General features: G+C 39.7%; 1 protein-coding gene across 4 annotated transcripts in view; it reads right to left on the bottom strand.

Annotated features, from left to right (window-relative positions):
- Myo6 (myosin VI) overlaps positions 1–25,679 on the bottom strand; it is a 133,954-nt gene that overhangs the window by 25,994 nt on the left and 82,281 nt on the right. For all 4 annotated transcript variants that reach the window (XM_051140675.1, XM_051140676.1, XM_051140677.1 and 1 more), the window contains exons 11-22: positions 24,739–24,919; positions 21,331–21,475; positions 20,474–20,631; positions 19,246–19,337; positions 17,305–17,377; positions 16,097–16,224; positions 13,494–13,589; positions 13,039–13,212; positions 9,068–9,106; positions 6,274–6,367; positions 1,320–1,450; positions 1,152–1,229 (exon numbers count right to left, since the gene is read on the bottom strand). In XM_051140675.1, the coding sequence (XP_050996632.1) occupies positions 1,152–1,229; positions 1,320–1,450; positions 6,274–6,367; positions 9,068–9,106; positions 13,039–13,212; positions 13,494–13,589; positions 16,097–16,224; positions 17,305–17,377; positions 19,246–19,337; positions 20,474–20,631; positions 21,331–21,475; positions 24,739–24,919 (1,389 nt within the window). The remainder of the gene's footprint in view (positions 1–1,151; positions 1,230–1,319; positions 1,451–6,273; positions 6,368–9,067; positions 9,107–13,038; positions 13,213–13,493; positions 13,590–16,096; positions 16,225–17,304; positions 17,378–19,245; positions 19,338–20,473; positions 20,632–21,330; positions 21,476–24,738; positions 24,920–25,679) is intronic.

The following is a 25,679-nucleotide window of genomic DNA, read 5'->3' as shown; positions in this document are numbered from 1 at the left end:
TATTTTCTTTTTCTCTTAATTTTTCACAGGAAATGCTATGGATTCTGTAGCAAAGACACTACAGAGGAAGAAACACACTAGTAGTGCAAACACACATTTTCATCTTGTGCTCAAAAGTGTGAAATTACATTTACGATAATTAACTAATTCTGGAGACATGAACAATAGTTGACTACTGTAACTGGTTATTTAGTCGCAATAGCAATTGTTTACAATTATAATGATGTAATCATTATGTCCATGTTTTAAATGTTGGGAACATGGAGACATTATTACTAACACTGTGAGCAGCAGCTTTAGGTGTTTCTATACAAAATACAGTTAGCTATGAAGTATTCTACAGTCAGCCAACATCCCAACTGCAACTATGTTAGCCTAAAGAACAACCTAATGAGTGTAGTTTATACAATCCTCACTGTAAAACTGGGCAACAGTCAGTGCAAATGCCAATCCAACTTCATTTGTTTTCTATATCTACCATACTGTAGTGAAACTTTCTCATACTGAGGACTCCACCATACTCTGAAACCTCACCAAGCAAGGTGGCACATGCTTATAACCCTAGTGTTTAGGAGTCTGGAACAATTTAGATAGAGAATTCCCAGTCAGCTTGGGTTACATACTGAGCTTTCTAACTGCCCCACAAATTGAAATATTCTAGAAATGTCTTCAACCTATCTAAAATGTTGGAAAGTGTTGGCTAGTCCTTATTTAAGAGGTGAGATATGATAGCAGTTGATTTTCATTCAGAAATTTAGACCCAACAAGATAGGAAAGATGTTTACTTCAAGTGTGCCAAATACAAATAGCCAAATCACTACGAATGTAACATATGTATAATTCCTGACTGTCTCATGATTCTTCCTGACATATACAGTTTATTTTATTCATGTGCAATAACATAAATGTATATGTTAAAAAAGAAACATAATAAAAAAAGAAACAATTCAACAATGCCCTGATTCCAATACTGATTAAAACTATAATTTAAACTCAGAATATGAAACACCCGCAAGCAGGAAAACTGGGAGTGGAAACATAATCTCATGCTGTTGCATGTAATGCTGTAATAATATAAATTGCTAATAACTAAGGAAACGCATGCCAAGTACCAAGCCCAACTATCATATGCTAAAGTTCAACATATTTACCTTGCCAGGCCTGAAAAATACTTTTGTTAGCCCAAACTTGTAGTCAACTTCATTTAATCCCAAAGCTTTAAAAAGAGCCTGAAAAACAAGTTTAAAAAGTTGAGTTCTAACTACGGTTAATAAAAAAGATTTGTTGATGAGAAATTCCTATTGAAGCAGCATTTATACCTTACAAAATAGCCTTGGATCCAGCCTTGCAAGTTTTTCTGGCATGTACTTTTTGTACATGTTGTAGAGTTCATGAAACGAGGCTCTTGAGGGGAACCCTCCTTGCATTAAGTCCAGGACAGACACCATACCTGGAGTCATGAGCACAAATAATAACCAGTCACAAAACAGAAGTCCAGGAGAACATGGGAGGGACTCAGCAGTTTTACAAGTGGAAGTTTATGAAAAGATAAGCTACAGGGAGGAAGTATCAGCAGTGAGGTAGGTACTGCCCAGAAACTACACCTCCAGGCAGTATGTCCCAACTTACATATCACTTAGAACAGCCACAGTGAAATCCCAAGTAAAATCTGCATAGCTGACCATTTCTCAGAGGCAACCCGTCTAGAGGGCTCTAGGATGATTTCTATCTTTCTTAAAACTCACAAAAGTACATAAAGCAAAATCCTCAATTTGGCCACTTTGAGTTCTAAGATTAATTTTAGAACAGCATTTCTGAAAAGTTCTCCATATATACATTTTCCCAAGAACATAAAGCAAAAGAGAATATACTATTTAAACCTTATTATAATATAGCATGTTATATTATATACAACATACACACACACACACACACACACACACACACACACCACACCACACATACCCTTCTACTGGATTACAACTATAGCTCCCAAGTAGAGCACTAACTAGCCTTGCAGGCCCAAAGCCCTAGGTTCCAGCTCCAGCTTCAAAATAAGAGCCCTTCTACTAAGCTCCCCAAAATAAGAGCTCTTCTACTAAGCTCCCCAAAAAACTAATTTATTGGCTGAGAAGTCGAATGCATAAAATAAATATAAATTGCTAATTTAACTCTAAAAATGGTCAACCTAAGCCTCAAGTCAACATGAACTTCTTAACAGCAGACAAAACAAAGCTTACAAAAGAAGAAAGCCTGCCTTCCTTCATCTTCTTTTACTTTGTCCTGGTATCTGCCAAATAGTCATTTTTAGTAGACAGTGTCTGTCCTGGTTAGTTTTTGTCAACTGGACACATACTTGAGTCATCTGGGAAGGGAGAATGTCAGTTGAGAAAAATTTGCCCCTAGGCAAATCTGTAGGCATTTCCTTGATCAATGCTTGATGTGGGAGGGCCCAGGCCATTGTGGTCTTTAGTCTTGGGTTGTATAAGAAAGGTGGCTGAGCAAGCCAGTGAGCAGTGTTCCTTCACAGGCTCTGCTTCAGCTCCTGCCTCCAGGTTCCCACCCTGAGGTCCAGCCCTGGCTTCCCTCAGTGCCAGAACATGACCTGGGAGTGGCAGAAAGAACCAAACCCTTTCCTCCTTCTAGTTACCTTTGGTCATAGTCTTAACCACAGCGACAGAAAGCAAATTAGGGGAGTACCTTAAATTAATTATCCTCAAAACAGGAAGGAAAAATACCCTGAACGGGAAGAGAAGATAGAATCTACATTTCAACTATGACAGAGACAAAAACGCCCAACGGCTTCCACACTCAGACTTGGTGTTCCAACACAGAACATAAAAATCAACAGGCAGTAGGCATATTTAATAAAAGTACTGTGCTGGCAGCCGGGGGTGTGACCCAGTGGTAGGGTACACATCTCATGCTCAGGAGGCCCGGGGCTCAATTTCTAAGACGACAAAAAAACAAAATCCAAGTAAAAACAACTGTAATGAATGTTCATCTTGGTAACTTATTTGACTATAGTAGCAACTATTTTAAATTAGCAATTATTAAGATGCAGTTATTAAATCAAGATGAACAAAATTAGGCATGGTTAAAAATATAAAATATAAAAATATGAGTAGCAGACATGGAAAACAAAAATAATAATATAGCCTTACTTTAGTTTTTATGCCAAAATGAACTCCAGTTGGTCAAATTAGAATTTTAAAAAGAGAATATAAATTTTAATAAGTGAATTCTTAATTTTAAAATAATTTCTTAGGAAAGATAGATCTTCTATACAGATTGAATACTAGCCTATTTGACTGAAAAAAAATAATAAAACCCCATGTGCTCCGTGAGAGAGTATGCCAAGGTGACGGTTTTAGACGGCACCTCGGAAAGATTTATCTTCATATAATTTCGGCGTTTATGAATCTAAGTTACAGTGTTTTTTCACTTATGGACAAAAAGATGTGGAAAATGTCCAGATATTCATGGAGTCACTGCTTATAACAGAAAAAAAAAAATAACAAAAATAACTTAAAGACCTAATCATTAAATTGTATACATCCATAAAATAGAATGTACTACATTGGTTAGGGAGGTTGGATTTATCCAACCAACATAAAAGTATACCTAGGGCATAATATGTTAAAAGCAACACACAGAGACCATTGCTTTTTCCGCTGCAGTACCGAAGAGTGAACCCAGGGCACAGCACATGCTAAAACAAGTATTCTACCACTGGACTGAGCTACAGCCTTAACTCTTGACTACTTAGTGCAGGCTAACTTTGAACTCATGAATGGCCAGAACAAGATTTAGTTCTCAGATCTGCTAGTAGGGGGAAAAAAAAAAAAAAAAGGTTTGGTTGGTATTGTCACAGTTTTGACAATGAAATGATGTCACCTGTTAAACTACAACTTAACTGACTGTGCTAAAATACACTGAGTATTCCGCTAACACACTAGTAAGCCTGCCCGTGCTCTGCTAGGCTAAACACACACGACTGCAGCTCCACATGCTTTACAGACAACGTGCTAGATGCTCACTGGGGAGATAAGTATTCTGTGCTAAACAAATCCCAAAAGGCAAAAGGCAAATTCAAAGTGATGAAAATCCCCTGAAAGACAATATAGAACATAACTACTGCGTTTTTCAGAATATCACTGTTATTAAGTAACACCTGACTAAGGACATGCTAGAAGTGGAGTCTCTGCAATATATATGCAAAAGATTTTCCAATAAATGTAAGTACTGTATAAAAAGAGTTCCCTGTTGTCCTATGAAGAAATATTTCAGGCATGCATTACTTGACTTTCCAGGATTTAAATTAGCCAAAAATAATTCTTTATATCTGATAGACTGTGCATTCCATTCAATAATGAATCAGTCTAATACACACTAGAAAAAACAGGATTTTGAGGATGCCAAAGCACAGTTCCTGGAGGGAAATGTTAAATAATTATGCTAGCAGGCCCCTCTTTAGAGCAGGAGGCAGCCCCACCGGTGTCATGAAGAATTATACAAGTATACATAAAGTCTGTAACGGCAGCTGTGAAATCAAAGGGTCAGACCTCAGTGCCACGGAAAAGGGCCTTGTGGAGCCAGGATCGAGGCTGGTTCTCATAGGAAGTAGCTACAAAGCTGACAAGTGACAGATGACGGAAAGACATCCCAACAAACAAACAGCGTGTGCACAGACCCCGCCTTGGGAGGGAATTTGAAGCACCAAGGGCGAGCCTGTGTGCCTGGAGCACAGACCAAAGAGAGCGGAAAGAGGGGCGCTAGTGCGGGCACACGGAGGAGGACACACGGAAAGCAAGCGAGAGAAGGCTCAGCTTGGGTTGGGAAGCAACAGCACTCACGGTGTCGGAGGTCACCGTGCTTGAGAAAGAGACAACATGTCCTGCACTATCTAACGGGGCAGTCATTGGCCACAGGCCCTTAGCTGCACCAGATACACAGAGTTGTGTAAAGTCACTTCTACAGAAGTCCTGCCAGTCACATTTCAAATGCTTAAGAGCTCATAGCGTCAACCTCCTGGTTACCATACCAGGTAATGCCAGGGGTTGCCAAAGGAATAGGAGGCAGGAGACACAGGAATCAAAACCAACCAAAGAGAAAAGAAACTAGATAGAAACAGTATAGAAAAGGAGGATCTGGAAGGCAATGTGAGTGACAGCCGAGAGCCTAGTATGTCTCCGTGGAACTGGGGGTGCTCTGTCCCGTGGGCCCTGGCCCAGTTCTTAATCGGTACTGCTGACTCATGAGAGGCAGGAAGGCACTACACCAGGGACAGGCCTGATGGGGGATGCAGACAGGAAGAAGTGCCCCCGGCAGCATCCAGGTGAAGCTCAGAGGCTTTGGTGAGAGCAGAGGCCATCTGCTGACAGAGCCTCGGAGTTCTAAAGAGAGCAAGGGGGCTGCAGGGAGGGGAGCTGGCTGGCTCTGCAGAGAAACAGAAAAATGCTGAGCAGGGAAACTTGGCAGGAGAGGTTTGAGAGCCCGGAAAGGCCAGCGACCACAAATTGAAGTGGTGCCAACCTGGCTGGCCTACCAGTCCTGTACAGACGGAGAAAACACTGGAGTAAGTTCTTAGCAGCTAGAGTTTAGGGAGAAGAGTGAGAAACAGACCCAGGCTGAAGCTGGCCTCATCTGGGGAGAACTCTAATATAGAATTAAGCGCAGGGGTTTTGAAAAGAGTTTACTTAAAGAGACCTCAGCCTCACTGTAAAGGGGCCTCTGAGAGGACCAGAAGAAGGTGTCAGAGAACAGGGTTGGGAAGGCAGAAGGGCCTGCCTGAGCTAGAATAAACCAAACTGCAGGAAGAGCGAGGCAGCAGCTACAGCTGCCCTGGGATGTGTGGGCACAGAGTGTCAGCGCCCGAGGCTTTTGTGACTGAACGAAGCCAGGACTGGGCTGGAAGGGACAGATTAATCAAACTCAGGAAAGTGCCACAGAGCCCAAAGGCTTCATCCTGCTTTGATTTTTTTTTTTCCCCCACAAATTGGGGAGGAGAAGCAAGGACACCAAGCCTCTCCTAACCCAGTTGTGAGGGTGATGAGGACTAGTGCAGGCTGCGGCTGCCAGACACAGTCTGTACAGAGATCCAGGTCTGCCTGTGAAGCTTACTTGACAGAAGTTAATGTTGCTCAGGCTACCTGCATCCTGTGCTTAGAATTAAAGGAAACATAAAAATCTTGTTGAACTTGAAGATGGGTAATGTAACAGGGAACTGTCTGTCGGAAGACAGTGTGACAGACTATGAAAATATGGAAATACCTGAGCACTGAAGTTGAGACAGAATTTGGGCACCTTCAAAGTGGTGACTTGTCATCTTTAAGTTGGGTTTGATGCAGCGAATGAAGCTGGCTCCCTGAGAGAATGAGAGATACTTTCAAAGAGAGTACATACAACTTCCTTATGTTTCTATATCTATGAATACCACCAAACTTTTACAATATGTTAACATAGCAAATGGTACAAAATAATTACAAAGAAACTTAAATTTTTATTGTCATACTTCTAGAATTTGAACCTTGAAATTAATGTCTATATAGAAATAAATATTAGCAGGATGACATTTTAGTTTTGAATGCCAAAAATCATAAAAAAAAAAAAAAAAAAAAAAAAGCCTTTTACTGCAAAGTATGGCCTCACATTTAGACAAAGCCCACTGTATGCTTAACTCTATCTTCTCAGAGAGGGTCTGGAGTTTGTTTTCCAGGGCCAGGCCTTGAACACACAGGCACACATTCTACCACTGAGCTAGATTCCCAGCCTCTACGGAAGCAGGGAAAGGAAATAAAAATAATGCTGTGTGAGTTTAGGCCAAAACGTAAGCAAACAAAACACACACATAATCAGTATTTTTATTTGATTTTAAAAACATACAGGCCCCAAACTGCACTGCTATGCGCTTTTCAAGTTTTGTTTGTTAAGCAATTTTTTTAAAACTTAAGGCTTCCATGCCATGATCCTATTTTGCTAAATAAGGCAGAAATAATGCTGTTTGTACCACAGTGAGAGTGCTGTGTACTGAAAATAATGTAGCAGACATCCAAACAGCTCCTTTTCTTTAAAGCCGCCACCTCACAACACTGAATAGTTACCTCAGTAACATGCTCACCACAGACACTTGGACAACATGTTTCTATAAGTCACAAATCACCTCATCATTTTAGACCAGCACAGTCTTTGGAAAATGAAATTAAAGCAACCTCATTACACTTGAAGTTTACAGATGCCTGAGTCGTGAGGAAGGGTGTGGGGTAAACACAATCAAATACAGTATACATGTATAAAATTCTCAAAGAAAAACCATCACATGTTTACAAGATGCTCTTAAGAGTCAAATATGTTAGAAACTCAAAACATTCACGATTTTCTGGGTGGCTCCAAAGGCAAACCTGTCAGTAGGCACAGCAGTAGCGGCACTGACAGAGTGGGTGGGCTGCTGAAACAAACGGTGCTTTAAAAGGAAGAGTATTAAGTTCAACGCTGTGACTTGTATAAAAAGTAAGCCTTTCCTTGGATTTTCATATAACTCACATGTTTGTTGTGGTTTGCATCTTGCTTTTTAAAATACAAGCTCTCATTATGCAGGCCAGCCTGGCCCCAAACTTATGATCCTCCTGTCTCAACTTCCCAAGCGCTGAGCCTGCCAGGTGTATGCTACCATACTCAGCAATTAGGGCTTCTTTCTATACAGGTCTTGTTTTTTAGTCAAAACACTAGGGTAATGTGAGTCACAGCTGTAATCCCCAGACTACTGGGGCAGATAGCATGACTGCAAGCTCAGGGACAGCCTGGGCTCCACAGCAATGCAAGGCCAGCATGACCTACACGAGGAGACCCCGGCCAAAAATATATGAAAAAAAAAAATCAAAGGCCAGGTGTTCAACGTAGTGATACAGTATTGGTAGAGTATTTGCACAGCACATACAAGATCCTAGGTTCAATGCTAACACCATCAAAAATACTAGGAAAAAAATACTACAGTGAACCAACAAAAAGTAGTTAAAAGATGAGCTTCTAATAAACTTGGCATTTATAAAGGACAAAAAAATATTAAGCTCATTTTTGTCTGCAGCACACTGTCATGTCTGAAGAATGTTACAATGATAAATTACACGTTATATTTAATATTAAAATATAATGTTTGCTTTTTTAGTAATTGCTAATTATTTTCACTTTTGTGAAATCTTCATTTATTAACTACAAACACTTCCAGATAATTTCATTTCACAACATATTTGGCCTTTCTTTTAAAAAAGAAAACATAATAACAATTTTACCATCTTAAAAGCTGACTGTGTTGGTGTGTATGTATGTGTGTTTGAGGATTTGTGTGTATGTGTGTTGGTATGTGTGTGTTGGTGTGTGTTTGTGTGTGTGTGTTTGAGGATTTGTGTGTATGTGTGTTGGTGTGTGAGTGTTGGTGTGTGTTTGTGTGTGTGTGTTTGAGAATTTGTGTGTATGTGTGTTGGTGTGTGTGTTGGTGTGTGTTTGTGTGTTTGAGGATTTGTGTGTATGTGTGTTGGTGTGTGTGTGTGTTGGTGTGTGTTTGTGTGTGTGTGTGGTTGAGGTTGTGTGGGGGGGAGGGTATTGGTGTGTGTGAGGTTGTGGGTGCTTGTGTTTGTGTGTGTGTGTGTGTGTGTGTGTAGTTGAGGTTGTGGGTGTGTGTGTGGGTGTGTGGTTGAGGTTGTGGGTGTGTGGGTGTGTTGGTGTGTGAGGTTGTAGGTATGTGGGTGTGTGGGTGTGTTGGTGTGTGTGTGTTTGTGTATATGTGTGTGGCTGAGGGGTGTGTGTGTGTGTGTGTGTGTGTGTGTGTGTGTGTGTGTGTGGTTATTGGTGGGTGTGGGTGTGCATTGGGGCTGACACCCTGAATCTTACCAAGTAAAAGTCTAGCACTGAGTTCAATTCTAGTCCTGTAAACCGACTTCTTTTTTGAAAGAGAATGTGGGTTAAAATATGCCTCTCATTACTCCAGGGTTACTGTGTTTACTTGCATAAGCACTAATAATAGTTTCAAAAGACCATTTTAAAAACCTGTTTTCTTATTAAATGTACTCACAGTACTTCGAAGTTTATCCAGAAGCAAATTTAACTGTGTCTAGAAAAAGAAAATATGACTATTTCAGAAAGTCAAAATACATAGTGGAAACACATTAATATTAACTCTCCAATATTAGACTAAAATAACATGCAAAGCATCCACATGTAACATGTTATAACAACCTCCCAGAGCACAAACTCTGGAACAGGCAGCATCATGCAAAATGGCTAATGAAATGTCAACGACAACAACTTACATTACTAACAGAGAACACGTATCATTAAGGCTGCAATTAATGACATGTTAACCAACAGGAGAAGGAAAACTACAAGAGCAATGAGTGAGAGCACCTGAAGAAACCAGGGACGTACAGTATGAAGGCTACAGTACAGGATCTGAGTGTGTGGCAAACAAGGGCCCATCGTGTCCCATGCTATGAAGGTTGAGGTGCTTAAAATGAGCACTATTTGTACATCAGGATTGGCCCATGCAGCACGGCAAAACAAAACTGCCCTGCTCTAACTTCGTAAATTCTCTTCCTTATTTTAAAACATTACATATTGCAAGTGCTTTTCAAACTCTAATAAATTTCTTTGAAAATTCTTTTAAAATATTCATTTTCACAATGAATACAGTTACGATGATTTCCTAGTTTCGGAACACTGATTATAATTTGCCCTGGTTCAGTGTGTTTAAATCATGTTTGTTTTGCTGTTCTACAAAGTAATTTTATGATGAAATGCTTATTAAGCTACTTGGAAATACACATTAAGATGCTAATTCTTAAATTAACATATGGTGTTGAGCAGAGCTATAATTAATAGTAACGTGTAGATTTTGCTGAGCGCTTTTCTGTGAGGGAGGCGCTGCTCAAAGAAAGCTTTTCATGAGTATTGTTATATTTAATCCAATGACAGATACAACACAATGAACTCAATTAAGGCTAGATTATTGGACTCATTATGCAGGTGTTAAGATCTAGGGAGAGAAACAGAGTGTCTAGGAGCCTGCAGCTAGCGCTGGCAAAGCCCTGATGTCCAAGTTCATGCTGTGACTGGGGAGGTACCGGTTATTGAAACAAAATGAACCCATCATGGGACTGAAGAATACAGTCACATGTACACAAAGAGGTGACAGCAGTCAGCATCAGTCTGTCCCTCACACAGCTGAAAGGCAAGGCGAGAGCCTCTTTGGAAAGAAAGCAATGGTTGCAAACTCTTTTTTAATCCGTAGACAGTGAAATGTTTTGCTCCCAAAAAAATGGAGATAAAGTCAGAACAGTAGAAGAAAAAAAACTAACTATCAAGAGCTGAGAAAACAGAAAAGAATGCTCATTATCACAAAGCCAGGACCCAGGAGAAGGAAGTGCACTTGGCGAATCAGGCTTCATTTGTACTTTTTATTTAATTATATTTAGATTTGATTTTAATTACGGATACATGTGTGCATGTTACAAGTGAGTGCAGTTACTCTCAGAGACCAGAGGGTTCAGAGTCCCTGAAACTAGAGCAAGAGGTGCATGTGAGCCACCTGATGCGGGTGCTTGGAACAGAACTTGGGTCTTCTGCAAGGGCTAAGCCATCACTCTAGCCCCTTTCTGTTTTATTTTTAAAGACACAAATATTTGTGTTTGTAATAGAATAAAATTCCCACAAAAAAAATGATTACTTTTTCTATAACACTACCAGTAAAATTATTATATTTTAATATGTTATGTTTTAATAACCTTAAATTTTCACTTGGTGGAAAATGTTTGGCCCCCATGGCACTGGATAACTGGAGAGAAATCGGCTTTGTGTTTGTCTTACACAACTAAATTTAATTTAATGATCTATTGACATATATTTAAAGTAAAGATCCTATTAAAATTCTGTGTCAACTCATGCTAGCACATGCCTTTGATCCCAGCAGGAGGCAGAGGCAGGTGGATTTCTGTGAGTTCAAGGCCAGCCTGGTCTATATTATAAGTTTCAGACTAGCCAGGGCTACATAATCAAACTTTGTTTCAAAATAAAAAGTGAGAAATACATCATTTTAAAGCATACCAGAGAAGGATATATGTGGAATATTTTGTTGCTGAATGTTCAGAGTTTTCAGCAGTCAGTGGAAAAAAGTAGATATTATTATTTACAAAGGGTTATAATGTATTTAAAGCCTCCAAATAAAAGGTTGCTTACACTGTCTATCATTTTAAGTACATCCTTACTAGAATATCACTATGTTTGTATGAGATAATGTGGCTTGGTTTTCTGAGGCGGGGTCTGATGGTTATGTTACCCAGCCTGGCCCTGGATGCCTAGCCTTAAGTGATCCTCCTTCATCAGTCCCCTGAGTCACCTGGGACCACAGGAACCATGACGCCACTTCTAGCCAGTTCGCTGTTTTCAAACCAACCTGTTATCAAATGTTTAATCTGGAATGGGAAAATACTAGGTTAAAAAAAAAAAAAAAAAAAAAAAAAAAAAAAAAAAAAAACATTGTTCACTGAGTATGTTAAAAACTCATAATTAATACATCTTAAAAGAAAATTCAAACCTTCAAATTCAGCTACCTAATAATGGTTTATAATTTCTTTCCTATATTTACATTTTAAAAGCTTTAGAAAAGAAACTTAGTTTTTGTAAATATAAGTATCAAGTTAGACAGTTAGGATCCATGTCAATTCTTTCTTTTCTCTTTTCTCTTGTCTTGTTGGGTTTTGGGCTTTGAAACAGGGTCTCACATAGCTCCAGCTGATCTTCATCCGGTTTCCAGAGCCTGGTCTTGAACTCTTGATCCTCCCAGCTCTCCCTCTCCTGTGCTGGGCCCGTATCACCAAGCCCAGTTCAGGACCCATTAAATCCATAAGCAAAAGAAGATTTATGCTACTAGTTAGCACCAAAGTTCTCTTTTCATGGGTGGTTCACAAGCTGTGGGTCATAACTCCCTTGGGGATAGCCTACCAGATATTCTGCACATCAGATATGCAGTTATGAAGCATCAACAAAAATAATTTTATGCTTGGGGGTCACCAACATGAGGAACTGTATTAAAGGGTGGCAGCAGTAGGAAGGTTGAGAAACACTGTTTTATATAAATATTCCTAATTACATCATTTTAAATATTTAAAATATACATTTCAAAAAGCAAAAGGCAGTTGTATAGGAAATGTAATTACACTTTCTGGAAATGTAGAGAGAAGTTAATAAAATTGCTTTTGTATGTGTATAGTAATTATTTATTAAGGTTTTTTCAATTTTTTCTATACTAAGCAATAATTATAAACAATCAATAGCACTCTATCACTAAAACATACCTTGTTTTAAAACATTCCTTGTTAGGTTTCAAAGAATTAACTTTGACTCAAAATTAATAAGACAAATTATTCTTTAAAGTTAGACAAGCAATTGAGTTTGCCACACCAGAACACTAAATTTTACTGTAATATGCATGCCCATGATGCCGTGAGAAAAAAAAAATGCATTGAACATGAATTACAAAGTGAACCATCAACTTGAGGCAGGCTCTTTAACGTGGCAGCCATGCTGTGAGTAGGAGTCTATGAAGGTGGTCATTTACCTGAGGCCCTGCTTTCCTTTCTCAACTCAACTAGTCCTCTCTAGCAATCCCGAGCTGAACTACTGCAGCTAAGCACAACTGCTGAATAAAGAAGGAAACAGAAAACACATGGGAAAGAGAAGACTTGAGGTTGGTCAAACAGGCAGTATACGGAAGCAAGAACATTAGAAGAATCAAACAGACACGCTGTGTACGAACACGGTCTGAAAATATAGGCATTTCTGTATTCCCAGTTACTATGGCTACAATTAGATCTTACATATAAGCATCAATAATGCAGGGTTTTTTCTTGAGACACCCCTGTGGCAGTTTCATGATCTACATTATCCACTTTACAATATAAAACATTTCTTTTAATGCAAGAAAAAAAAAAAAAAAAAAAAAAAAAAACCATAACCCAACCCTTTGATTAAGTTATTTCACCCAAATACCTTGAACTTGTTTCCCACGCTGATGAAGCTAAGTTTTCCCGCCTTTTGTTTCGTATCTTTGTTGTTATTTGTGGATGATTCAAACAAGGCCCGTATAAACTTATCCCTGGACTCACATATCAAGGATTCAAGAGACATGTGTAGTGCATCGTTATTTTTCTCCACAAACTGGGTCTGAAAAAAAAAGTGAAATAAAGTGTTTCCTTCTGCATTGTGATAGACACCTCTACCTGAGCACTGCCCTGTGGAATTTTCAAAGAAAACATATATGTTCTGTATCCACGCTGTCCAAGAATTCAGGGTACTTCAGTATGGGTAGTCAGCACTTGAAAGGAGTCTAGTGCATCAAGGAACTGGATTTCTAAAGCTATTCGAGTCTAAATCTCCAGAGACTACTGCATTGCAGAGCATGACGTCAGTACCAACTGCTTTCTCCTAGGTAAAGCTGTACTCACGGTCTCATAGCACACGGCCCCTGCGAAGTGCCTGATGATAAAGCCTTCATCGTCTCTGAGGTTTCTGTGGACTGCCAGCTTAGATTTCCTGGGAATCTGAGGGGGAAAGTACATATGCAAGTTACCACATTGCCGTAAAGACTGTCAGTGACTCTCCTCAGACAATCACGAATGCGGAGAACCTAAAATCATAATGGAATTTTCATAATTATACTACTTTGAAATATTGAATCCACCCTTAAGTACTTATGGAATCTAATCAACATTTGCCTATATCTTAATGGAAAAAACATTGGTCTAAGACCAAAATGTACACATATGTACACCTGCCACATAAGAAACACACAAATGTCTGCCACACACAAAAAGAATACGCAATGCATGAATGCTATATACGAAACATATATACATGCATGAATGCCTTGCACAAGATATACACACATGGATGAATATCAATACAAAACATACACACATTCATGCCTGCCACACACAGAACTTGGTGGAGCGTGTTTCCTGCCCTTGCAGAGGACCTGAGTTAGGTTTTCAGCACCCATGCCAGGCAGCCCCTAACCACTGCAGCTCCAGGTGATCCAACACCTACATGTACACAGACACACACATGAAAATAAAATCTTTTTTAAAAATAAAACTTCATTTGAATGCACACATAAGACATAGTTGATATGTTTGTGGAATTAACCACCTATTTCAAAAGCTCAATCTCCGTGCTTGTTAGAATCACTCAGGGGGCGTTTTAACTTCCCTCACCCCAGAGTGTTTATATAGCCTGATTCCCAAATATAGCCAGGGGGTGGGGGGGAAACCATGAGGTCAGCACAAGGATGGTGTCTCAAACCAAGCATCCTAACATTTTATATAATGCATCTGAAACCATTTCCAAAAAACTACACTATTGGAAGACAGTAACGTTTAATTACAGTATATTATATTTGAATTATTTAAACTTTTCAAAGTACTTTCACATATGTGATCACATCTGTCTCTAAAAATGAGCCAAGGTGAAGGAGCCAGTATCATTTAAAATGGACAGACAGCCATGGGAACCATGGTCTGAGCTCTTAGTATAGAGGAAGGCTAATCACAAAGGTGCCAGAACGGGGGCTTTGCTGCCACCCCACCTCACCTGCGTCCTAACCCACCTCGTCCTTCATGCCATTCAGGCATGCCACTTTCCTCCCCTTTGTCTGTCTCTCGTCTGTAGCATGAAGATACTAATAGGATTACATAAAGCCATCCAAGTAAAAGCACTCAGACAATACCAAGTGTTCTATGAATGGCCATCACATTTAGTTCCCAAAATACAGCAAAACTAATGGCCTATGTAAACCAGGATTATTGCTTTGTTCTTGCTTATTCTCCCCCCGGCCCCCCCCAAAAGCAGCCAGACCTCATTCCTTACGTTTGAGCTTCCTGTCTTTGAGTTACACCAGCATTTGGTGAAGGACACATACTGAACAGCCATAAACGAAAAGACTGGGTACACAGCTTCAACACTGGGAGAAGCTTTGCTGAGGATGCATGCCGTTTTGTTTCTCTCCACGGAAGTACTGTGCTTTATGATAACTACTGTACGTCAATGGAGCAGGTGGTTCTGAGGATCCAGAACAAGTTTCCTGGTAAATCCACTGCTGTTTTGTTGATATTTTTAGTGAAATTTTAAATTGTCCTTTCCTCTTTTTTAACATATTAATGGGGCCTCTAGTAATGCCTGGTGTAGGTGTGTGCACGGTTATTTTGTTAATAATGAATGAATAGAAATGAGCACATTTATTCCCATTCATTTAAACAACTTGACCCGTCCAGCACAGTGACCATTACGGTATTTTCCAACTGGAAAACACACACAGCTAATGGAGGCATTTGCCACCTCATGCCCCAATCCCATTAGCAACTCTAGGCAGCTTCTCTCTCTGTCTTTTCGCGTCTTCTTTTGAGGAGAGTGCATGAGCCCTGGTCTAGTAGGTAGTATCCACCTTTGTGACAGACGCTGAGCTGCTTGGGCCCTTTCCGCGCTCAGGGGTGAAGCTATGTGCTGTCTTAGGAGAGGACGGCTGCGTGGAGGGACAAGCAGAGCCGGAGGAACACAGAGAACTGTTTAAATAGCCATGCCAGGCTCAGAGAACAGCTCCACACTCACAGTCACGAGGACGCAAGCGCCAACAGCAGCTCAGCAGCCTGGCTCTGGCTTTTGGAAGCGTGCACGCTGACTATTGCTCACCTTGTCTCTTCTTCCCTTTATCCTACCGATGCCGTGTCCATTTGCCTCTCTGGGTACATGAGCTACTGCACTCAGCTAAAGCTTTACCTTGAAATGTGAATGTGCACATACACAGACACACACACACATACACACACACATACGCACATACGCACACACACAAAGACACACACATACACATACACAGACACACACACACAATTCTATGGTCATTTATAGAAAATGTTTTCTGGTTATAGCCTAATTGCTTTAACCTTCGGAGAACTGTGAATCTAGTGATTAACAACATCTGAACCCTGGTGCGGCTGTTTGCCTAAAGTGTTCTCTTCCCAGGAGAGCCTGCACTTTAGAATAGCAAACTCACAGTGAGCCGGAAATGGTCTTTGTGCTTCTGGTGAACTGCAGATGTGAAGTGCTGGTCACTCGGCTGGGGAAGACGATTTTCTTCATCCAGAATATCCAGGATTCCCACTAATTTCACTTCAATTAAATCTATTTAAAGATACCAAAACATCCACAGTAGTGAACAGTACTTTAAAGAACATTTATTTATCAGTTTCAAAAAGCATTTGGAAACAAGGTAAGAGATACTCATGACCGTATTCTATCAAAGGCTATCTAGAAATGGGAGAATTTGTATTTCAAATATGGCTGTTTATTTAAAAATAATATCATAGTTTTAGTACAGGTTTTGGGAAAACAACTTCACAAAGACAGTGACTGATAAGCTCCTGCATCTATGTCCCCCGGAACATCACAGAAAAGGGCGGGGGACTGAAGGAGCCAGGTTGCCAGGAAGTCTGCTGAGCAACTGTCTCTCCTAGAAAGGACTGCATAACCAAGCCTGGGACAATGGCAACAGCATTAGACATACTAATGTGGAAGGGGGAATTCCATGTGGCCCCGCCCCCCGACAGAGAACTACAGACAACCAATTAGCCTCTCCCAGATATAAGCCCAATTGGTTATCCAATGAGGTATTCAGACTTGATACACACAAAAAGCAAAATATACAAACAAGAAACAAAATATACACACACAAAAAACAAAAATGGGCTCAGCAGGTTACATGTATTGTACATATGCATGCATACATACATAGATGTATGCGTGTAACAATGATAAAGAAAAATAGCCTATACCAAGCAGAGACTTGATACCCTATGAGCATATACAGGGGGAGGAGGTCCCCCTCAGTCACAGTCATAGGGGAGGGGAATAAGGGGAAAATGGGAGGGAGGGAAGAATGGGAGGATACAAGGGATGGGATAACCATTGAGATGTAACAAGAATAAATTAATTTAAAAATTATTTTGAAAAAGAAAAAGAGTCTATCAACTTGTAAGCTGAGTGTGGGAGCAGTTTGAGGGAGGGTAGCTGGGAGGAAAATAGCCAACGAGAGTGCCTTGCCAGGAAAACTAACTGGCAAGAAGTACTACAGAAGACCCCCTCTCCAATGCCACAGTCCCGGGTCTTATAACTAGTGTCTAAAGCACTGAACGCACAGGTGTCCCCAGCAAATGCATTCACTGTTGCCCGTATTTCCCAAAGGCAGAATAACAGTACCCATACCTATACAGTCCTGATTGTCCACGTAATGCACTTCATTAACACCCAGGCCCTCCTTCTGATAGAGCTCTTGTTCCTGCAAATCAAAGATTATAGTTATCAATATGAAAATGCCATGCAATGTAAAATGCCACCAGAGCGTGCTGTCATTTCTAGGTAACAGTTACCAGTTAAAATAAATCATTTTTACCAACAGGTATTGCCCTAAATGGTTTCCTGAAGATGGAACCAAGCTCAAAGCCTTGTAGCCAAGTACTAAAATCAGGAACATGCACACAACTACAGATGAATGCAGAGAATCCACAGCAATATAATTCATATAATTAGGAAGAATAATATATCAATATCTCAATAAAATTATATTCCCTATATGTAAATCAGCAGTTCCTTAAAATAATTTGAAGCCAGGCACAGTGGTGCACGCCTATACTCCCAGCACTCAGGGCGGCGGAGGCAAGAGGATCTCTTTGAATTCGAGGCCAGCCTGGTCTACAAAGCAAGTCGAGGATAGCCAAGGCTACACAGAGAAATCCTGTCTCAAAAAATCAAAACCAAAAACAGAAACAAATTTTAAGATTTTTTTAACCATATATGTGGCCTATACATTGAGCTTAAGTTAATATGTTCTAACTGTTTTTCTTCAGTGGCTAAGTATTTCTTCCTGTGACATATACCAGGCAGGTTTCCTCACATTCTAGAAGGCACTGTCAACTTCAACTCAATCTGAATTGGAAACTCTTGTGTATACTTAAAGGACTGAAATAAATGCACACATAAGACAGTGCAGCCTCTTTACGTGGCTCCTGTTTCTACAGAGAGTACGAGATGAGCTGGCAGGAAAGGAAAGGCTTACGGGAGGATAAAGCAAAGCATTCGTGTGTGGTTGTACGGCTGCAGAGACTAGAGACACTGTCTTATTGGAGAGTACTTGCTTTACTCATTAGTTCATCCTGCAACTGAGTGACTACAGCCATTTAAGAATCAACAAGTGCTGGGATGTGCCACAAGCCTTGCAAAGACAAAAAAAAAAAAAAAAAAAAAAAAAGTAGGAAAAAAATAGATGAGATGAAAATCAGGGGTGGGGGAGGAGGCAGTGTATATTTCAGCTCAGCTATGTGGGAATGGCAACACTGACACAGAGGAAGGGCAAGGTGTGGATCAACAGCCTGGAAGGGAGAGTCAAGCCAAGGGAAGTCAGACCTGCCCTCATCGCCTGACCAAGGAAGGGCTGGGTTGGATGAACTTTCTAGTCCCTCTACTCTAGTATCTCCAATCAGCAAGACCTATGCCAGATTGTACAGAGGAAGGAAAACAAGGGCATGGGTAGAAAACATTGGAGAATTCGGCTTAAGAGAAGAAAATAATAAGCCTTGGAACTAATGAATGTATCCAAAGCTACCTTCACTTTGACTAAACTGTAAGAAATCATAAGAGGATTTTCGTAGTCTGCCTTGGTATTCTGAGTGTCAGCCATGCCCAGAAGTATATACTGAGAGCACAGGAAGAAAGTTGCTTCAGGAAGAGGAAATGGCAGCAGAGGAAGTGCTAGCCGAGAGTACTCCTGGCCAGCGGCTGCCCAAAATCTCCAGACCAGTGGCTTTGCTGATACACGCAGGGGGAAGACAAACTGGTGGCAGAGCAAGCAGAAGCAGACACTGAGAAGGACAAGAAAGGCCAAGGCAGGGCACAAGATTAGGAAGCAGACTATAGAGACAACTAATCAAATGGGAAACATAAGCTGAGCTTACTAATAAGAGTCACTGGGAAGACTCACAGAGACTCCCTCCTGCGAAGCTGCCTAATTACTCTTACCAGGGCCCTAAGCTTCAGCCAAACTGCTAGGACCTGCTGGACCAGTCCCAGGTCAGACTCCATCAGCCAGGGTCACTTCCTCAGAGTGTAAAGAGCTTAACGTGGATCTTACAGTTAAATAGCATCACTCACCTCCTTCAGGATCCTTTCGTTAAAGAACTGTTGAAGTTTTTCGTTGCAATAGTTGATACAAAATTGCTCAAAGCTGTTGTGTTCAAAGTACTCTGAAAACATGAAACCAGAGGAGAGCTGTCACCATCCGACAACGCATTTGATTTATCCCAGGGTCAAATGTCACTGTGTCAATGGCTTCATTTAAAATTGGGCTTATCAAATACATAAAAATCATTTGTTCTATGTCCCCAAAGCATTCTTAATTCAAGACATATATTGTCAGGCACTAATATTAGGTATCAGAAATACCTTGTTCTACCAGACCAAAAAAAAAAGTGTCTGATGGCACAAATGTTCTATAGTGAAAAATCAAAAAGTCACCAGTAAGCTCTCTTTAGCATACATTTCTAAAGCACGAATACTAAAACCACTTAGAGTACAAAACTGATTAAAAATGCATGCACTTTAGATGTTTCCCGCTGGCACTGAAGTACCATGATAGCAAGTCATTCTAAAGCTAAGGGTTGGGTTATGTCTAGGATCCGTGAGGCTCTACAACTCTGCACTCTGAACATGTGTCATGCCAACAAGCGTCTGGAGATTATGAAATACCATCAGTGATGGGGGTTTCCCTGTTTCAGAGCTACATCCGACCTTTATTAGCCTTAGCAGCAGCCCTCGGGGTTTTTCTTTACTTCGGCTGTGGTCATCTAAGAATATGGAGACCTCCCAACTGGAGTCGTTTAGATGAATACATTTTAATTTTAGCGCTAATCAGCTTACTCTGGAAGCTGCGTAATGAAATGCAGACATGAACATATAAAGAAAAAATACCAAGTGAATCACAAGAAGAAAGCTTTGTGATACTTCTTCATCTTGATTGTTAACTTGGTTCGTTGTGAAAGCACACCTGTGGTGTTTGTGAGGCCTTTCCAGAGAGCTCTACCACATGGAGAGCCTTGCCCTGAATGTGAGGCTGGGGGTCCCGGTGCAACAAGAGGGGGATCAAAAAGCTATCAAATATAGTCATACCCTCCCCTGCCTGCCCTTCCAGCCTTCACCATGTGAGTGGGCTGAAACTCTGAAACCCGAAGCCAGGATAAGCACTTCCTTCTATTTCTCTCTGGTATTTGGTCATAGCTATAAGAAAGGCTAACACAACAGCTCTAGAGAAAATATTGTTATACTTGTAAAAAAATTTTTTAAATACCAAAAACAAATGAACAAAAAAAAAAATGATACTTACCAAAACCAGCAATATCCAGGACTCCAATAAAATAAGATGATGTTTCAAAAGGAAAACACTGGTTCACTCTATTTACCACATGATCAAAAAGATGGCTGTAGACAGTCTTTGCCAGAGCATCACGAGCATTGTTTGCTTGCTCCACTTTCAAGGGGACCCTTAGGGAAAAAGAAAGAATATTCTAATGACACGTCCTTAAAGCAATAGGCTGTGAAAATAATGCTGGATACAGAAAGTCAATGTGTTTCCAAAATACTGGCAATGAGGAAAAAATAGTTACACACACACACACACACTGTACACAGCCACACTGACATGCTCAAACATCACACTCAAACATGCACCCACACAAAAGACAAGTGAATAAATACTTGCAAGGGGACAAGAACCATAAATCTTGGCTAGAGCCCTATTTTCTATCTCCTGTCATTTCCTCTAAGTATTGTTCTATAAAGTGAGTTTCACCTGGTAGGAGTTTCAGTACACACCATTTACATGGGAAACCACTTCTGAAGAAAAACCATCTATTGCCAAAAAACAATCAGATATTTAGCTATAGACTCACATTTTCATAGCTGTGCAAAAGCAAATGTCTTTTGCCCAATAAATTCCAAATTTGTGTCACGCAGAATACTACAAAAAGCAATTCCAAGTTGAGCAAATCCCAACTTACTTATGTGATGAACTGCAGGCATTGGAAGCACAGAATTTTGAACTATCAAACACAGCTTGAACATTAAAATCGGAAGAAAAAATGATGCACAAACATTGACCTTAAATGTCAAGTCTTTTCAAAATATGTGTATTTTCCTTGTCAAGGCACAAGGCTTTCTGCAGAGCAATGAGTTAGAACTCACTTTATAACGGTTCCTTTGGTGCCCCCTGCTGTGGTGAGCATGACTCTAGTGGTTAAACTGACTCGCAGATCATCTTGGTCCAAACCCAGCAATTCAGCACAATATTCCAATGATGGGGCAGATTTGTTCTTCAGATTGCAGCCACCTAAGGGAAACGGTCCAAAGTAAAGTTAATAAGAACTAAATAAATGAGATTTTCTGGGTTTGTTGCTTAGGATTGTCTTTACTTATGTAATATTATGGGATAGATGAGGCTTGTTTTTAGCTTTTAAACTCAGCTCACTTTTTTCCATCCTTGTTTGGCACCCATACTAGCAAGTTCAACAGGAAACCTTAACCTGGAGCAAATCCACAGTAAAACAGACCCTTCACACCAGCAGACACACATTCCATGGTTCCCGTTACCTGCTGCCAACTCAAGGCAAAACTATTGTGGAAAATTCCAGAAACAAACAATTCTTAAGTTCTAACTTGTGCATTCTTCTGAGCAGTGTGACAGAATCTCCTGCAATACCTGACAGGACTGTAATCCCTTTGTCTGACAAATCTAACTAAATCTGACTAAAATTGCACTAAAGAGTGGCTACCAGGAATCCATTGGTTTACTTAAATAGTGTAGGTCAACATAAGAAAACAACTTATTTAACCTTGAAAAGGCAAAAACTGTAAAAACAATATATAGTGTTAATGTCACTCACTCCCTAAAAGTATTCTCTAAGCATTGCTGTTACTGTTATGTTATTTATTATGATATTGTTGCTGTGATAAGATGCATATCTGTTACATGGTATTTTTAAAACAAAGGCAGTCCTAACAGGTATTTTCCATACTTCTACTAAATAAAAAGTTTTATGACATTGGGGAGCCTTACAAACATTTATTGGAAAATGAACTTAATATTAAGGTCATTACAAAAGTATTGAGTTTCTATGAAAGTCACGATAACAATCCAAGGTTGAACTTTCTAGGAAGAAGGGGAAAAGGGAACACTTCATTTTTAATTAGCAGGACATAATCTGGATCCATAGAAAGTCACAGAAAAAAATAAAGATTAATACAAAAAGTTTAACTATAAAAATAAAAATGGTCTAATGCTTATCTCACCTCAATCTCCCTGCATTCTGTTTATTTCTCCCACAACAAAAAAAAATTTTTTTTTTTTTAAGAGAGAAAACAAGCACAGGTCTGTCCCCGTGCTCACTCAGCTCCTTTCAGCTGGTTACGTGGTGTTTAGGACGTTCTATACAGCTGTATGTTCTCCCTCGGGGCAGTGACAAGAGGCAGGAGAGGCTCTTACATTCCCACACTTGTCAAGCATTCTACACTCAAAATTATTTTTGCAGCTGGGTGCAGTGGCACACGCCTGTAATCACAGCACTCGGGGAGGCAGAAGTAGGCAGATCTCTGTGAGATTGAGGCCAGCCTGGTCTACAAAGCAAGTCCAGGACAGCCAAGGCTACACAGAGAAACCCTGTCTAGAATATATACATATATATATATAGTTATTTAGCCTCTCCCACAAGGTCCCTTTCTGAAGTGATTCTAAAGAAGAAATGAAATGTATGTTGCAATATATTTTCAAAGAAAAATTTCCAATTCCTCCCTTTTAAAAAGCTCTGATTATTAATGCATCTTCCAAGTACGTAATTTGGTTTCAGTGCATTTTCATATCAACAAAGAGCAGTCTGCATTTAATATGACTTATTCATTTACTACCTGCCAAACACCAGATTCAAAACATTTTGTAAATCCTGATCTCACTGGCGTCTCTTCACAATAAGAGTTGGGGGCTATTATCTCTCTATAATAAGGAAACTAAGACATAGAGTGGACAAGGTCATAAACAGATAGCACATGCGGAAGCAATTGGATTCATGGTCATGCGCTCACCCAGCATGCCATGTTGTGTCTCACATTATTGACTTTATTGCATCACAGGACAATGATCTGAAAGTCACTGAAGACTGACTGCTCGCTCACTAATGACAAGGCTCAGTGGCCTGAAGGTAATGAGAGACAATTGTGGCAACCTCCTGAGCTGGTCAGACATGCGTAGAACCAGGCCCTCCTGTCTATCACTTCATTGGCAGCCAAGCTCAGTCTAAAACATGGGGGCATCTCTGATCTCATCATGTTTGTATGTTTCAACCATGATTATGAAGAATCTTACACAGAGAAGACATTTTCCCCCATGCTAAGCAAAGCTGGGTGTCAATGTATATATACTTGTAACCCCAGCGCTTGGGAGGCGGGCAGATCACCTTGAGGCCAGCTTAGGCTATATGAGATCTGTCTCTAAAAGAGGGACAGGGATGCTGGAGAGATGGCCCAGTGATTAAGAGCACCTTCTGTTCTTCCAGAGAAAACAGGTTCAGCTTCCAGCCCCCACAAGGTGGCTCACATCTGCCTGCAGTTCCAGTTCCGTAAGAATAAAAAACATAAATTTTTAAAAAGGAAAATGGAAATAGAAAGAGATGGAGATAGAAAGGCAAGTACTCCACACTGAGAGAGAATCTTGAACCCCACACACTGTTTCTTAAATAGTCTTTCCTTCTATCTCTGGGGACCCCTTTCTTCTACGTATACTATTACTAGGAACTGTATTTTTTAAAAGCACTTATGGATAATTATATTTTATAAATGAATATACTTGTGGGATCCGACATCAAAGCCCATAGTATTGCCTGTTGTATTAAATGATATTTCAAACTCTTAGCTCATTCTCAGTGTAAGTTTCTAGCAAAATACACTGATGCAGGGAGGGACTGTTTTATCCTAATGAGGCAGGTAGTAAAATGTTTGGCTTAACAGGACTACAGCTTTGACACTGTGGCACATACTCTGGATATAGCTGTGTTCTACTAATACTTTATTTACCAAAACAGGTGATGGACAAGAAATTTGCAATTATATAAAAGGTCTTTTATAGATGTTTACAGTGTTTATATAGAAATGGAAACATTAAAACTGAAAAGTCACTATCTTGGTTGCATTTAAATAGTCTTCGACTTCCATAAAAATAAAACTTTCATTTTTATCTCTCACTAAAGAAGTATAGGCAGCTGTACATTAAATTACTCCAATTAACTGATCAAGTTTAGATCCATTAAACAGGAAAAAAAACATTTAAAACATATATTAACAGATAAGAGAATTATAGTTAACTACTAAAAGTAGATTAACTGGAAAATTTTTAACGTATAAACCACATAATAGCTACTAATTTGTTTACAACAATGTAGCATCCTGCATCCTAGAATCAAAGTCACCGTGTAACAGAAAATGTCCCAGAAATTTGTTGTAATTTTAACAACCCTACACACAAGTGTCTGAATATTCCCATGGCTAGAAGACAACAAACATTATACTCAATTTGATTCCTTAATTTAAAAAAATTAAAGAAACAACCTGAAGTGCTTCCAGCTTCCTCAAAATCAATATTTCCAAGGTGCAGGACACCAGCTACGACTCGAAACAGATCAAGTTTTTCTTCGTCATCCAGACCAATTTTTTTCATGGCTGTGCACATCCTAATAAAATCTCCATGGTCATCTAAGAGAGGGTCTTTCAAGGAACCTGCCTTAACATACTATAAAACAAGAAGGCATCAACTCACTGATCTTTACATGATTCAAGTAAACTAAAAACTACAGCAGCAGCTCTGCTAATGCAATATGTGACATGCAAAAATAAAAAAAAAAATCTGTCAACAGAAAAACTTAAGCATTTGAACACATTTAAAAACAGAATGGCATATAAAGTATATGAAAGAGCTCTGTACTATTTCTTAAAACTTCTTGTGAATCTACAATTCTTTCAATTAAAAACTTCAATTAAAACAATGGAATAAGATGTTCTATAGTTAAAGTACTTAAAGTACAATACCTCTAAAGTATTGTAAGTCTAGGATGTTAGATAAATAGAAATTAGTGAAAAGGGAAGAATGGTGGGCTGAAATGAGGCAACAGCCTCTGATCAAAAATGTTTACCTGACTCTGTAATTCCACAATTTACATAATAAGGAAGTGTTCCATGGTACCCCATGAAGGTTATAACCATGCAATGTTTGTCAATGAAAAATAAATATGCAAAAGCAGGACAAATGAAAAGGATTACAATAAAGAATTGACGAGGCCAGCCTGGTCTACAGAGAAAGTTCCAGGGCAGCTAGAGCTGTTACACAAACAAACCATGTCTTGGAAAACCGATGATGATGATGATGATGATGATGGTGATAAAGAATTGAATGTGCCAATACACTTGGCACTAGATTAACTGCTGACAATGACATCAAAGTAAACAAACAAATCCAGACAAGGTTATGGCATCTTCACGGCTAGACAAATTGT

Source organism: Acomys russatus, chromosome 32 (genome assembly GCF_903995435.1).
Source record: "Acomys russatus chromosome 32, mAcoRus1.1, whole genome shotgun sequence".
NCBI classification, from domain to species: domain Eukaryota; kingdom Metazoa; phylum Chordata; class Mammalia; order Rodentia; family Muridae; genus Acomys; species Acomys russatus.
Note: the sequence above shows the minus strand (reverse complement) of the source record. Positions and strands in the feature narration are given on the sequence as shown.